Source organism: Anolis carolinensis, chromosome 3 (genome assembly GCF_035594765.1).
Source record: "Anolis carolinensis isolate JA03-04 chromosome 3, rAnoCar3.1.pri, whole genome shotgun sequence".
NCBI lineage: Eukaryota > Metazoa > Chordata > Lepidosauria > Squamata > Dactyloidae > Anolis > Anolis carolinensis.
Window position 1 is genome coordinate 160,032,781 of NC_085843.1, and position 13,539 is coordinate 160,046,319.

Genomic DNA, 13,539 nt, shown 5'->3' on the forward strand with positions numbered 1-13,539 from the left:
TTGATAAAGAAAAATATATTTATTCTCCATTTTCACAGTACAGTTGGCAAAAATGTCAACGTTTCATGTGTGCTTCACAAGGTGTAAGTTTCTGCCAAACCTCGGGGTAGACAGTTGTATTGCCACAAAATACTGATCTGGAAATAAAAGGTAAATATTAATATTTTTCAGAACAAATTAAAAATGCAAATGTAAATTAGGCTTTATGAAAATGAAAAGCCTATTTATTACCCCATATATAACACAGCCCAACAAACAGAAAATATTGCTGTCCTGGTATTTAGGCCTGTGCCTTGGGTTATTCAGGGCGCTGAGTCAGAAAACTGCAGTTAGACCTCATCAGCTCTAGTTTCTTAGTTATAGATATCATGGTTTTCTATGGGCAAGCAGATGGCAACTGTTCCACATGTTCTGTATTTCAACAATTAGAGTGAATAGGGGAAAACTTGTACAATTTTTGGAATCAGCAGGTCAAATATACCCAGAAACAGCGCTGACATTTGAGGCACCAATATGTGTGTTGGCCAGTGTAATCTGTTTAACTCGATTTCTAATCATCCTTTCTTTTAACATTAGTATTTCATTCATGATTGAATGATAGCAAACATTACTCCTCTAGCTGGAGCAGCAAAACTATGAATAGGAAGCAGCACAACTGTTTAGACTGGCCCAGTGGTTCTAGTCTAGGTAACAGTAATGTTGCATTTGCCCTAATATGGTTTTGTTCCATCTAGATTGTGTTAGTCCTGATGACCCTAGATCGTGTTGGTCCTGGCATCTCTCTGTTTTTCCCCATCTAGAGACAAAACCAAGCCTAATGCCATCTCTATCAGCTTCCTGGAGATCAGTAGTTCTCAACCTGTGGGTCCCCAGGTGTTTTGGCCTACAACTCCCAGAAATTTCAACCACTTTACTAGCTGTTATGATTTCTGGGAGTTGAAAGCCAGAACATCTGGGGACCCACAGTTTGAGAACCACTGCTGTAGACAAACTAAAGCTGAGCCCTGATCTCTACCACCATGTTGAAAAATTATTATGTATCTTCAAGTTTCCTGTTGATGTATGGCAACCTCATGATTTTCATAGAGTTTTCTTAGGGAAGGAATTTTCAGAGGTGATTTTGCTCATTCCTTCTTCTGAAATATAGCCTACAGCACCTGGAACTTGTTGACAATCTTCCATTTGAGTCTTAACAAGGTCTGATCTTGCTTAACCTCCAAGATTAGTCAAGATCAGGGTCTTTTAGGGTATTCTGGCATCTTGCAATGCCAAGAGTAACCAAAGTAATATTGCTCCCAGGTATTCAGGGGATTTTCGAATGCAAGCATGTAGTCGGGGAAGGTTCACTAATGTATGATGACAGATCATACCTGAGGCCAGTTCTGAAAATTGTTTTTCATCACTCAGATACATCTATACTTACGAATTTCCATTTTTCCCATATACAATGCTGATGTCTCGTGCTCCTATGTGGCTAACTCTTTGCCAAGCTGGGTGCGTTCTCCACTGAAACTCAACTGCTACAATCTCTCCAGAAATAGGTACATCAACAACTCTTGTGTAAGCATACCTTGGATAAAGAAACCCACTGTAAAGGAAAATATATACATAAACACACACATTTTCATGAGGTATGACAAGCCTGCATTTTAAAATGAAAATAAAAATACTATTTCTAAATTCTTTTAGTCGGATAATTTGGTTCAAATCAATAACCTGTAAGAAGATGAACAGTGGAAGAAATATAACTTCAGTGGTGATAAGTGACATACCCATATATGAAGGTATGCTTGCTCATCTATTTCAGCTTGTTAGCTTTTTCTTCCTCTGACTATTTCATCTGTGAGCTGCCTGTTTTCACAGATTTCACTTCAACAACAACAACAACAACAACAATAATAATAATAATAATAATAATAATAATAATAATAATACTTTATTTATATATCATCCTATCTCCTCAAGAGACTCAGGGCGGTATATAAATAAATTGCCCATAAAGTAATTGCCCATTTAGTGGCTCATCTACCATTATGAACTGGTACTGGACTCTACTCTAGAATGATATTCGACCTTTTAATGCATTACTGAAATAATTGTGTTTGGGAAGAATATGCTAGGAAAGAACTGTTTGACTTCTGAGAACAGATTGGGAGTCCCCAAGAATCCCCATCTCCATTGGGCCTTTCCACACAACCATATAACCCAGAATATCAAGGCAGATAATCCACAATATCTGCTTTGAACTGTGTTATCTGAGTCCACACTACCATATAATCCAGTTCAATGTGGATTTTATACAGCTGTGTGGAACACCTGCCATTGAAATACAAAAAAAAAAAAATACCTTCCCAAAGCTCTGTTTTTGGATGGCACTGGTTTCTCTGTGAAGCATAGGATCACCAATGTTTCATATCAAACAGAAGAATAAAGATTATCCCAAAATAGCAAAGTCTTTTTTTTAATCCTAAAGCTACAATTACAAAGCCAATTAAACTTTACTTTTCAAAGAGATTACTGAATTGATTCTATTCAAGTACCAAGAGTTAAAGCATATGGAAACAGTTTTAGACATTGATGCCAAATTGCTTTTAGGCTTATGATGCTAATCTCACAAACTGAGCAAAGACTTTATAATAAACTCTTAGCATTGTGCAAAGACATTTCATCTGCTTGATCAATATATAAAGTTGCTTTGAAGCCCAATGCTGTATCTGTTACACATAATAATAATAATAATAATAATAATAATAATAATAATAATAATAATAATAACTTTATTTTTATACCCCGCCTCTATCTCCCCGAAGGGGACTCAGGGCGGCTTACATGGGGCCAAGCCCGAATAAAAACAGTAGCAGTATAAAACACAGCAATAGACAACAACTTGCACAATAAAAAAATAAAAAAATAAAAATAAAACATTAGCCAATAAAAAACAAGAACTAATAAAAACATGGATTAAAACTGAGAGATTGTAAAAGTAGACTGGGTAAAGTGCACCATATAAATATTGTAAACACAAGGTGACTGATAAAGTGTGGAAATTCTGGAAGTGCAAATTGGGATGGGAATAGACCCTGTGTCTATATCGAGTTGACAAAGGTAAAAGGTGCAAACCGGTACAAGAATGGTCACAGATTCAGATTGCTTCTGGATGAGCAATCTTTATCTAAAGGCTTGAGTAAAGAGCCAGGTTTTCAAGCTCTTTCTGAATGCTACCAGGGTGGGGGCTTGCCTGATTTCCCTGGGGAGCGAGTTCCAGAGCCGGGGGGCCACCACGGAGAAGGCCCTCTCTCTCGTCCCCACCAACCGTGCTTGTGACGGAGGTGGGAGCGAGAGGAGGGCCTCCCCCGACGAACGAAGAGATCGTGCAGGTTCGTAGGGGGAGAGGCGATGCCTAAGGTAGGAGGGTCCCAAACCGTTCAGGGCTTTGTAGGTGATCACGTGCACCTTGAATTGGGTCCGGAAGGTGAACGGCAGCCAGTGGAGCTCCTTAAGCAGGAGGGTTGACCGCTCCCTATAATTTGCTCCAGTTAGAAGCAAGGCTGCCGAACGTTGAACTAGTTGGAGTTTCCGGGCCGTCTTCAAGGGCAGCCCCACGTAGAGTGCATTGCAATAGTCCAGTCTAGAGGTAACTAAGGCATGGACCACCGTGGTCAGATCAGACTTCACGAGGTAAGGTCGCAGTTGGCGCACAAGTTTTAATTGTGCAAAGGCCCTCCCGGCCACGGCCGACACCTGAGCATCAAGTGTCAGTGCTGAGTCCAGGAGGACCCCCAAACTGCGGACCTGCGCCTTCAGGGGGAGTGCGACCCCGTCAAGCACAGGTAGCCACCCAATACCCCGATCGGACATACGACTGACCTGGAGGACCTCTGTCTTGTCGGGATTAAGCTTCAGCTTATTCGCCCTCATCCAGCCCATCACAGCTGCCAAGCACTGGTTCAGTATCTGGGGGGCTTCCTTGGAGTTCGGTGGAAAGGAGTAGTAGAGTTGAGTGTCATCTGCATAGAGATGGCACCGAACTCCAAAACTCCGGATGACCTCTCCCAGCGGTTTCATGTAGATGTTAAAAAGCATGGGGGACAGAATGGAACCTTGCGGGACCCCACAGGTCAAAGGCCAGGGGTCTGAGCAGGTGTCCCCCAGCTTCACCAACTGGGAACGGCCCTCCAGGAAGGACTGAAGCCACGACAGAGCCATGCCCCCAAGGCCCATCCCGGAGAGCCGTCCCAGAAGGATACCATGGTCGATGGTATCGAAAGCCGCTGAGATGTCCAAGAGAACCAGCAGGGTCACACTCCCCCTGTCCAGCTCCCTGCGGAGGTCATCCACCAAGGCGACCAAAGCCGTCTCAGTACTGTGCCCAGGTCTAAAGCCAGACTGCGATGGGTCCAGAAAATCGGTGTCATCCAGGAAACCCTGGAGCTGCGAGGCAACCACCCGCTCCAGGACCTTGCCCAAGAAAGGGAGGTTCGAGATTGGTCTGTAGTTGTTTAGAATGGCCGAATCAAGGGAGGCCTTCTTCAATATAGGCCTCACTATGGCCTGTTTGAGGACAGATGGAAATTTGCCTTGATCCAAAGAGGCATTAATTATCATCACAAACCACTCTACCAACCCTCCTCTGGCCGATTTAATTAGCCACGAGGGGCAAGGGTCTGCAGAGCAAGTGGTCGCTCTCACCGCCCCAAGGATCCTGTCCACGTCATCCGGGCGAACAAGCTGAAATGAATCCCACAAGTTCGAACAGACAGGTGCCTCAGTTACCTCTTTTGGCACTGCAACAAAACTAGCATCCAAGTCGAAGCGAGTCTGAGCGACTTTGTCTGCAAAGTGGTGCGCGAACTCGCTGCACCGAGTTGCCGAGTCTTCGGGTGCCCCTCCCCCCTCAGGAGGGTGAAGGAGCTCTCCGACGACCCGAAACAACTCCGATGGTCTGTTAGTTGCAGACGCTATGCGGGCAGTCGTGAAGGTCTTCCTGGCTGCCCGCAAAGCCGCGGAGTAGGCCCTAATAGCGGCTCTAGCCCGTGCTCGGTCAGAAACGCTACGAGTTTTCCGCCAGTGGCACTCTAGTCCCCTCCTCGAGCGCTTCATCACTGCCAGCTCCTCCGTGAACCAGGGAGCCGAAGTGACTCTTCGCAATGAGAGGGGACGTTCGGGGGCGATCATGTCAATTGCCCTGGACATCTCGCTATTGTAGCGATCTACCAAGGCATCGACAGGATCGTCAGCCTCCATGACAGGAAGATCCCCAAGAGACCTCAAGAATCCATCTGGATCCATCAGTCTCCTGGGGCGGACCATCTTAATGGGTCCACCACCCCTGCGGAGGTTTGAGGTCACAGTGAGTCTTAAACTGATCAGGTGGTGATCGGACCATGACAACGGAAGAATATTTTGCTCTTCCACTCCGACCTCACCATCTGCCGCAACAAAAACCAGGTCAAGTGTGTGTCCAGCTTGATGAGTGGGACCAGATATCACTTGGGACAGTCCCATGGTCGTCATGGCGGCCATGAAGTCTTCAGCTGCACCAGTTAATGTGGCCTCGGCATGAATGTTAAAGTCCCCCAGCACTACCAGCCGCTGAGAGACCAAAGCCGCACCAGAGATCACCTCTGCCAGCTTGGGCAGGGAGACTGCCGTGTCGCGGGGTGGACGGTACACCAGCAGAATCCCCAAACTGTCCCGGGTACCCACCTTAAGATGGACACACTCAAAACCTGCAGATTGCGGGATGGCGCACCTGACCAGGGAGATTGTCTGCCGAAAGACCACCGCAACCCCACCTCCCCACCCCCCGGCTCTGGCCTGCTGTTGCACCCCGAAACCTGGAGGACACAGCTGGGCGAGATTTACCCCGCCGGGCTCATCCAACCAGGTCTCGGTGATGCAAGCCAGATCCGCCGCTTCATCCAGGATCAAATCCTGGATGATAGCTGATTTACCATTGACGTAAATTAAATAGCAGGACCTTCAAACGGAGGGGACTGTCATGGAGGCTACCACTCCTATCCTTCTCCAGGGTCGCAAGAACTCTGTTGCGCTTATCCCTGGGATAAAGGTGACCACTCCTCCTCCTCCCCCACACGACCTCAATGGTCTCCCCCAGGCTCCGGTCCACTCCCCCCAGGGCGACAGGCAGGATAGAGCTCTCATTGCGATGCCCTAGTCAGCTGTCCATAAATGGGGAGCGACTCAGGATTCTATCCTGCTTAGAGTCTGAGAATGAATCCTGTAATGATGAGATGATGGAGCAGTCAGGGGAACTAGATTGACTAAACAAGAGCAATGTCTCTGGGCGGGAATCGAGAATAGATTGGGAAGGGTCTAGAGTTGAAATGGGGGACACTACACAAGATTCTAAGAGTGGAGGGGACCTAGATAAAGAGTCATGGGCACTAACCATTCTGGAACTAATGGTACCTTGAAAATGCAGTTCCGAACCTGCCATCAAGGGGCGGATTGTGGGGTCCAGAAATACCTTCCTAATATTAATACCCCATGAATTCAACAGGGGTTTACGCGCCCAAAGTGCTTCAATTAAAGTGCTATCATCAAAGGTGATAACGAGACGTATGGAGCGGTCCTGAGCTTGAAAGTCCCTACGTAGCCATGAAATGAACTTAATTTTGACTACACTTGGGCTCACAGATAGTATTTGACCGAGGGACTCCTGTACCGCTCTCCTTGAGGTCCATCTGCCCCTATTCAACCATGAGTCTGTTATTTCAAACGCCAATTTTTCTAATTGAGGTAAATATTTTTGGTGGCGCATTGGGTCAAGTGTGCACAGGCCAGACTCGGATATTCCATGTGCAATTGTCCTTTTTAAACCCTGATCCGTAACCTTATGCCCAGCCCTCCCTTCTCCCCTGTAGTCATGAGGAAGCTGTCTCTCATTCTCAACGTCCCCATCTTCCTTCAAAAATTCCTCCTTATGTTCTGATTGCCATTCCCCACCCTCCCCATCAGAAGTCAAAGACCACTTATACTCGGTTGAAGTGGCAGTCGCGATGTCCTCTTCCTTCCCGATGTAACACTGACCAGGATTGCTCACCAAGAGGGAGATCCCTTTGAAGAGGTAGTCTATCTTCTCATTTAATGTAGCAAGTTGTGAGAAGACGAGGTCAAGCGACTTCCCCATAAGTTCACACAGGTGAGAAAGTTCAGTATTCCCATGAGTTCCCAACTGATTCATTTTCCTGTACAACTTTCACCAAAAACCTTCCAACAGTACCACTCAAAAAACCTTCAAAGGTATTCCACCCTTTCTCACTGATCTTTCTCAAATGTTCTAGAACCTACTCTCCTGAGAGAACTAATTACACTTACCAATACATACTCGGACCCTCAATCACTTTCCAAAGTCCAACAGAACCAAAACCCAAACCAATAACTCATGAGAAATCTTAGGAAATATCTCTTTACCCACCCAAAAGCCCTCAGCACTACAGTCTAACCTTCCTCACTGCACTAAACAAACAAAACAAAAGCCCAGTCATAGTACACATCACTATTAAAAATAATTACAAGAAACAAATAAAATGACCAATAGATAAACAACCACAAAAGAATCAGGCAAGATGGCGAGCCCGAACAGTAGTGTCCCAAGGTCAGCATAGATTACAGAGAGTTATTCGCTTCCTTCTCCAGAGGACTAGTGCTGGTAGAGTCCTACGCTGTAACTTCACCCTTCAGTCTCCCAAGGGGACCGGAGCAGGTGTAGAAATAGTTCCCGGTTCAGCCACTAGTTGACGAGTGGGTTCAATGGAAGACAGGCCGCTGGACGGGCGCAACGCAAGTTGTAGCCCCTCTGGCCAAGGCTGGAGGCTTGCTGCCCTCTGGTCCAGCAGGGCAGCGGCAGATGGCAGATGAAGGGCAGAAGTAATGCAGCACCTCTGGCCCAGATGACCACCGGAACCTCTGGCAAATTTCTAAGGGAGCGGGTTCCCGATGGAAGACAGTTTACTGAGAGTGCAGCTCCTCTGGCCCAGGCTACAGGCTCGCTGCCCTCCGGTCCGGCAGGGCAGCGGCAGATGGCAAATAAAGAGGTAGCGGTAATGCTGCTCCAACTGGCCCAGGCTGAGGGCTCACTGCCCTTCGGTCCGACAGAGCAATGGCAAATAGTAGATGGCTGCGACAACCTCAGGCAAGTTCGAACAAGTTCTGTCAAGTTCTGAGGGAGCTATTTCCTCGCCACCAGTCGGATGGTGATGGTGGCGATACTCAACCTTCTCCCCTTTGAGCAGTCTCTTTGGGGCTCTCCTCGCTTCCCTAGTGGGGGCGCACCGGAGCCCAGTCAAGCGGAGCAGAGGTGGGAATAGGATGGAAATAAGGAAGGAGGGAGAAAAGGCCACTAGGGTGGAGAATGGAGGCCACACAGCTCCCTTCAGATCTTCCTCTTCTCCCCTCTTGCTTTGCCACTCTCTTGCGCCACTCTCTTTCACTCCCGACCCCCAGATTGAAAGGGCGAGATTTGGGGTTTAGGTGGAAGAGGCCAGTAGCCAGTAATTGGGGAGAGAAGCGTTTACCAAGTGGCTGAAAGCAGGCAACTCCTTGCAATAGTAACTGACAGCACAACAGCAGCAGTGGCCTTGAAGACGCCCAGGGCTTGCCAATGGAGCCGCTCGTCCCTCTCTCTCCTCCTTTGAAGTAGAGGTTGGGGAATCGGGCAAATGGCAAATCTTTTAAAGTCTTTTAAGTTGTTAATTACCTCAGCAGCCAGGTCGTTGACAGGATAAGGAACTGATAGAGCAGCCTTGCTGTAAATCACGCTGATGGCATTGCTCTTCTCTTCTCTTCTCCCTTTCGCTTTAATCTCTCTCTTCCTCGCCCAGATCCACACCTTCTTAGACACTGAGGGGTTCTTTGATCTCCAGGTCAAGAATAGCGTGGTATGGCTTAAAAAAGAGTTACTAGAGAGAAGGATTGTCTCAGATTAATTAGTTTCTCTTTTCGGAGCCAAACGGAGCTCCTCTTACCTCGGCGCCATCTTGACTCTCCATAAATCCTTCTGACAATAATAGGAATTGTGCTACAATCCTTCACTCTTTTGTGGTTTTCTCCCATTGGAATCAATATCACATTTCTGAGTCGCTATACTTACAATTGCACTGTAATTTCTATAATACTAGCCTAGATATCTGCACTCCCTATACTTCACCCTATCTTGCAGGGAAGACAAGAACATAAAGTGATAAAGGTTTGAAAGGGCTGTGTTATCATTGCTATGTGATATTTAAATTAATTTGGGTATTAATTCATTGCAGCATTGAACACTGACTCATAATGAGAGTAATGTACATGATCAACTGATGTTTGTGTGTTGCAACATATTTAACTAGAATAATATGAGGGCTATCCAAAAAGTAGATTACGTTTTGGAATTAAAAATGAACAAAGAATAGGAGAAAACATTTACCATATGCAGTTGAAAGCCAGACTCAAATACCACTTCTCAACATACTCCCCATTGAAATCTAGGCAGTTATCATAGCGATAAAAGAGTTTGGAAAGTCCTTCCCCACCAAACTTTGTCGCTTGGCTTGCATTCTCAACCAGGCGTCCCTTCCCACAGCTGCGCATGTGCATGCACTCAACTTTCCTCCATGCTCATCCTGGATCTCTCTTCTAATGTTTTACAAGAAGCACACCTTTCCTGTCCCAAAAAACAGTCGCCTTGCAAGCGTTTGCAAAACAGAAGAGCGATCCAGGACGAGAGTGGTGGAAAGTTGAGTGCATGCACATGCGCAGCTGAAGGAAGGGATGCCCGCCTGGTTGGGGACACAAGCCAAGTGGCAAAGTTTGGTGGGGAAGGACTTTCCAAACTCTTTTATTTCTATGATAACTGCCTAGATTTCAATGGGGACTATGTTGAGAAGTGGTATTTCGGTCTGGCTTTCAACTGCATATGGTAAATGTTTTCTCCTATATTTGTTCATTTTTAATTCCAAAACATAATCTACTTTCTGGATAGCCCTCGTATAATTGGAAGAGACCACAAGGGCCATCCAATCCAACTTCTCCAGGCTAATATATTTTTGCCTTTTGATCTCCCTAAGCCAATTGCTCAAAAGGTATATGTTCCAGATCTTTGAGCATTTGGTTATTTCTTTGGACACAGCTTATCAATATCCCTCTTGGAGCCCCCTCTTGGCGCAATATCCCTCTTGGCGCAATGGGTTAAACCCTTGTGCCGGCAGGACTGATGACTTGAAGGCTGAGTTGCTGACCTGGAGGTTGCCAGTTAGAATCCAAACCAGGGAGAGCACGGATGAGCTCTCTTTATCAGCTCCAGCTCCATGCGGGGTCATGAGAGAAGCCTCCCACAAAAATGGTAAAAACATCAAAACACCTGGGCAATGTCTTTGCAGGCGGCCAATTCTCTCACACCAGAAGCAACTTGCAGTTTCTCAAGTCACTCCTGACATGAAAAAAATATCCTTCTTGAATTGTGGTGCTCAAAGCTGGAGACAGCATTCCCGGTGAGCCTTACTAAAACAAACTCAAGATCCATGAGCCAAATCCAGTCCACCATATCATTTTCTGTGGCCCTCCAGATGCTGGACTATAACTCCTGTATTCTTCAGCATTAGACATGACTAGAGCTGATGGGAGTTCTGATACAGTAATATCTCGAAGGCTGGTTAGTTGTGTTTAGTTAGGGTAGTGGGGTTTGAATTTAGATGCAAGACTTTAAAATGCCCTTTAACTTTTCCTCAATCTCAGAGTACTGTTGAGTTGCAATCCCACTATTTCCAATCTGCATGGTGGCTCATCAAAAGTGATGAGAGTTGTTATTCAATAACATCTGGGGACTCAAATTAGGTAAAAACTAAAGAGCACTGACTACTAGGTTAAAAATTATAGTTGGCCGCTGTATCCACGGATTCTCTATTCATGGATTCAACAGCCCTTTGAAGGCAACCATAAGGCTAATGTGGCCCTCAATGGATATGTGATTGACACAAAGTATTATTTCCAGTTTGTTTGTTTTTTTACCATTTTGGTCATCTTCCTCTGGACATGTTCCAACATGTCAATATCCTCCTGAATTGTGGTGTTCAGAGCTGAAGACAGTAGTCCAGATAAGCTTTACCAAAGAAGAATATAATTATTTCCTCTAGATACTATACTACTCGTAATGCAGTTAGCGTTGATGACTCGATGTTAGGTTTCTATCGATGTTAGGTCTTATGTTTTAATATGTGGGGGTTTTCTGGGATTTTAGGTCAGTATTTGTTTGTTTTGGAGGCATTGAATGTTTGCCGTTGATGATGGAATCTGCCCTGAGTCTCCCTGGGGAGATAGGGTGGGATACAAATAAAGTTTTATTAAAATTGTATTATTATTTTTTAGCTAGCACATCATGTTTCTATTAATTAAGGCAATCCTGGATTTAAACCTCCTTTGGATCAAAAGAGAGTTTGGAAAATGAATAATGCAGATTATGATTGATACATGAACAAGATGTAATTATTTAGGTTTTTTTTAATACCAAAGGACAAACCTTGATTTTGCTACACTGCTGTATATAATGAGACTTGAGAATTCTTTTAAAAGTTAAAAGGAAGAAAAAACATCTTGGAATAGAAGGAGGGACAGGCTGATGTGCCTTTAGTCTAAATGTAAAATATAAAGTAGTTGGGAAAAACTCTGCGAATTGCTCTTTATAGGTCCTAAAGGAACAGTATATATTTCATGGTGACGGTAACTTACGTGGAAATTAGGTATTCATTTCTTATCTCATTAGCTCCAATCAAGGCTACAGTGATATTTCCTCTCTCTATTTGGGAACCAAACAATTTTACAGATACTCGTTTCCTCCAACCTATGAAGAAAAAAGGAAACAGATTAGCTACATGCTGGATATAGATAAGATATAGTCAGAACGACATAAAAGAATAATTTGTAATTTGAAATATAGAAAACTGACATGCAGTTCTCCAAGTCAACAACTGGATGGGAATAATGTCTATCACAAAGTTTCATTTACCTCCACTTGTACAAAATCTTTGTGCTACAATGAGAGTGGGGTTTCAAAGAGACATCATAGCACTTTGGTGTAAGGAAGTAGGAGTTTTTATAATACATTATCCAAATGGTTTTTTGTCCGCTATTGAAAGATATTAATTAAAGGCATTAAATTAATCTGGTTACATTAAAATCTACTTGTATTCAAGTCAAGAAATGCTCAAAGCAGCTCTCAACATCAGAAGAGGATACATAATAAAAAATAACTCTTTAACATAATAAATTAAGGATGACTAGAAAACAAAAGGGAAACAACAATAAAATAATGTAATTAGTGATAATATAATTATCATTTGATTGATTGATTGAATGAATGAATGAATTTATAACCCTGGCTTTCTCCTGATATGGGATTCAAGGCAGCATAGAACAGTTTTGAAAAGAATTTGTTTACAAAAGTTAAAAAAAAATCAAATAATGATATTATTTTTAAACCATGACTAAAAGCAGTTAAAATATTTACAACATAACAACTCAAACAAACTATACCATACCCTCTTAATACTAAACTAAAGGTAAAGGTAAAGGTTTTCCCTAATGTTAAGTCCAGTCGTGACCGACTCGGGGGGGTTGGTGCTCATCTCCATTTCTAAGCCGAAGAGCCGCCGTTGTCCATAGACACCTCCAAGGTCATGTGGCCATCATGACTGCATGGAGTGCCGTTACCTTCCCACTGGAGCGGTACCTATTGGTCTATTCACATTTGCATGTTTTCGAACTGCTAGGTTGGCAGGAGCTGGGGATAACAGGGGGCACTCATTCCACTCTCGGGATTTGAACCTGGGATCTTTTGGTCCGCAAGTTCAGCAGCTCAGCGCTTTAACACACTGTGCCACCAGAGTTCAGTATCATACTGAACTGTGATACCGTAATTCAGCTGTGCATCAAAGACATCATCCTCACATACAAGTATTATTCATACATATGAACCTTAATCCACAAAAAAGTCTTGTTAGAAAAAATAATAGAAATAGAAAAATAATCTAAATAGCAGGAAAAAATACATCTTAGGCCCTATTTAGACTATCATATAATACAGTTTGGAATTGCATTATATGGCCAATTCAGTATCTGAATTGGATTCATGAACCTACACTGACTATATAATGCAGGTTGAAATAGTGTAGTGTAGATGAGGCCACAATTAAATACTTGCATTAACAATCACCTCTCAATAATGGTTGAACTCAGATGGCCTCTTTCTACACAGTCCCTTCAGCAGCAGATGCAGTTTTAACAGGTAGAGAAAGTTGAAGCCCCTCATGTTCAGTCAGCCCCCAGTAATCTGCCTTGAATCACAAGGACAGGTAAGAAATTAAAGTTGTTGTTGTTGTTGTTGTTGTTGTTGTTGTTGAAAGCTACACCTTCCACAACCCACTGGCCATGCTTGTTGCAGATCACATGACTTATGGTTCAGAATAATAACTTTTCAGTATACATTCCAATCCTCAAGAAAAGGGATGCCAGGAGTTGCAGTAACTGCAGAACTATTGCATG

The 13,539-nt window shown here is 44.1% G+C and overlaps 1 protein-coding gene across 2 annotated transcripts in view; it reads right to left on the reverse strand.

Annotated features, from left to right (window-relative positions):
- Window positions 1-13,539, reverse strand: part of LOC100559080 (pancreatic lipase-related protein 2) — a 36,888-nt gene continuing 23,349 nt past the window's right edge. For both annotated transcript variants that reach the window (XM_062975670.1, XM_062975671.1), the window contains exons 11-13: window positions 11,728-11,839; window positions 1,424-1,588; window positions 1-137 (exon numbers count right to left, since the gene is read on the reverse strand). In XM_062975670.1, the coding sequence (XP_062831740.1) occupies window positions 56-137; window positions 1,424-1,588; window positions 11,728-11,839 (359 nt within the window). In that variant the 3' untranslated portion in view covers window positions 1-55. The remainder of the gene's footprint in view (window positions 138-1,423; window positions 1,589-11,727; window positions 11,840-13,539) is intronic.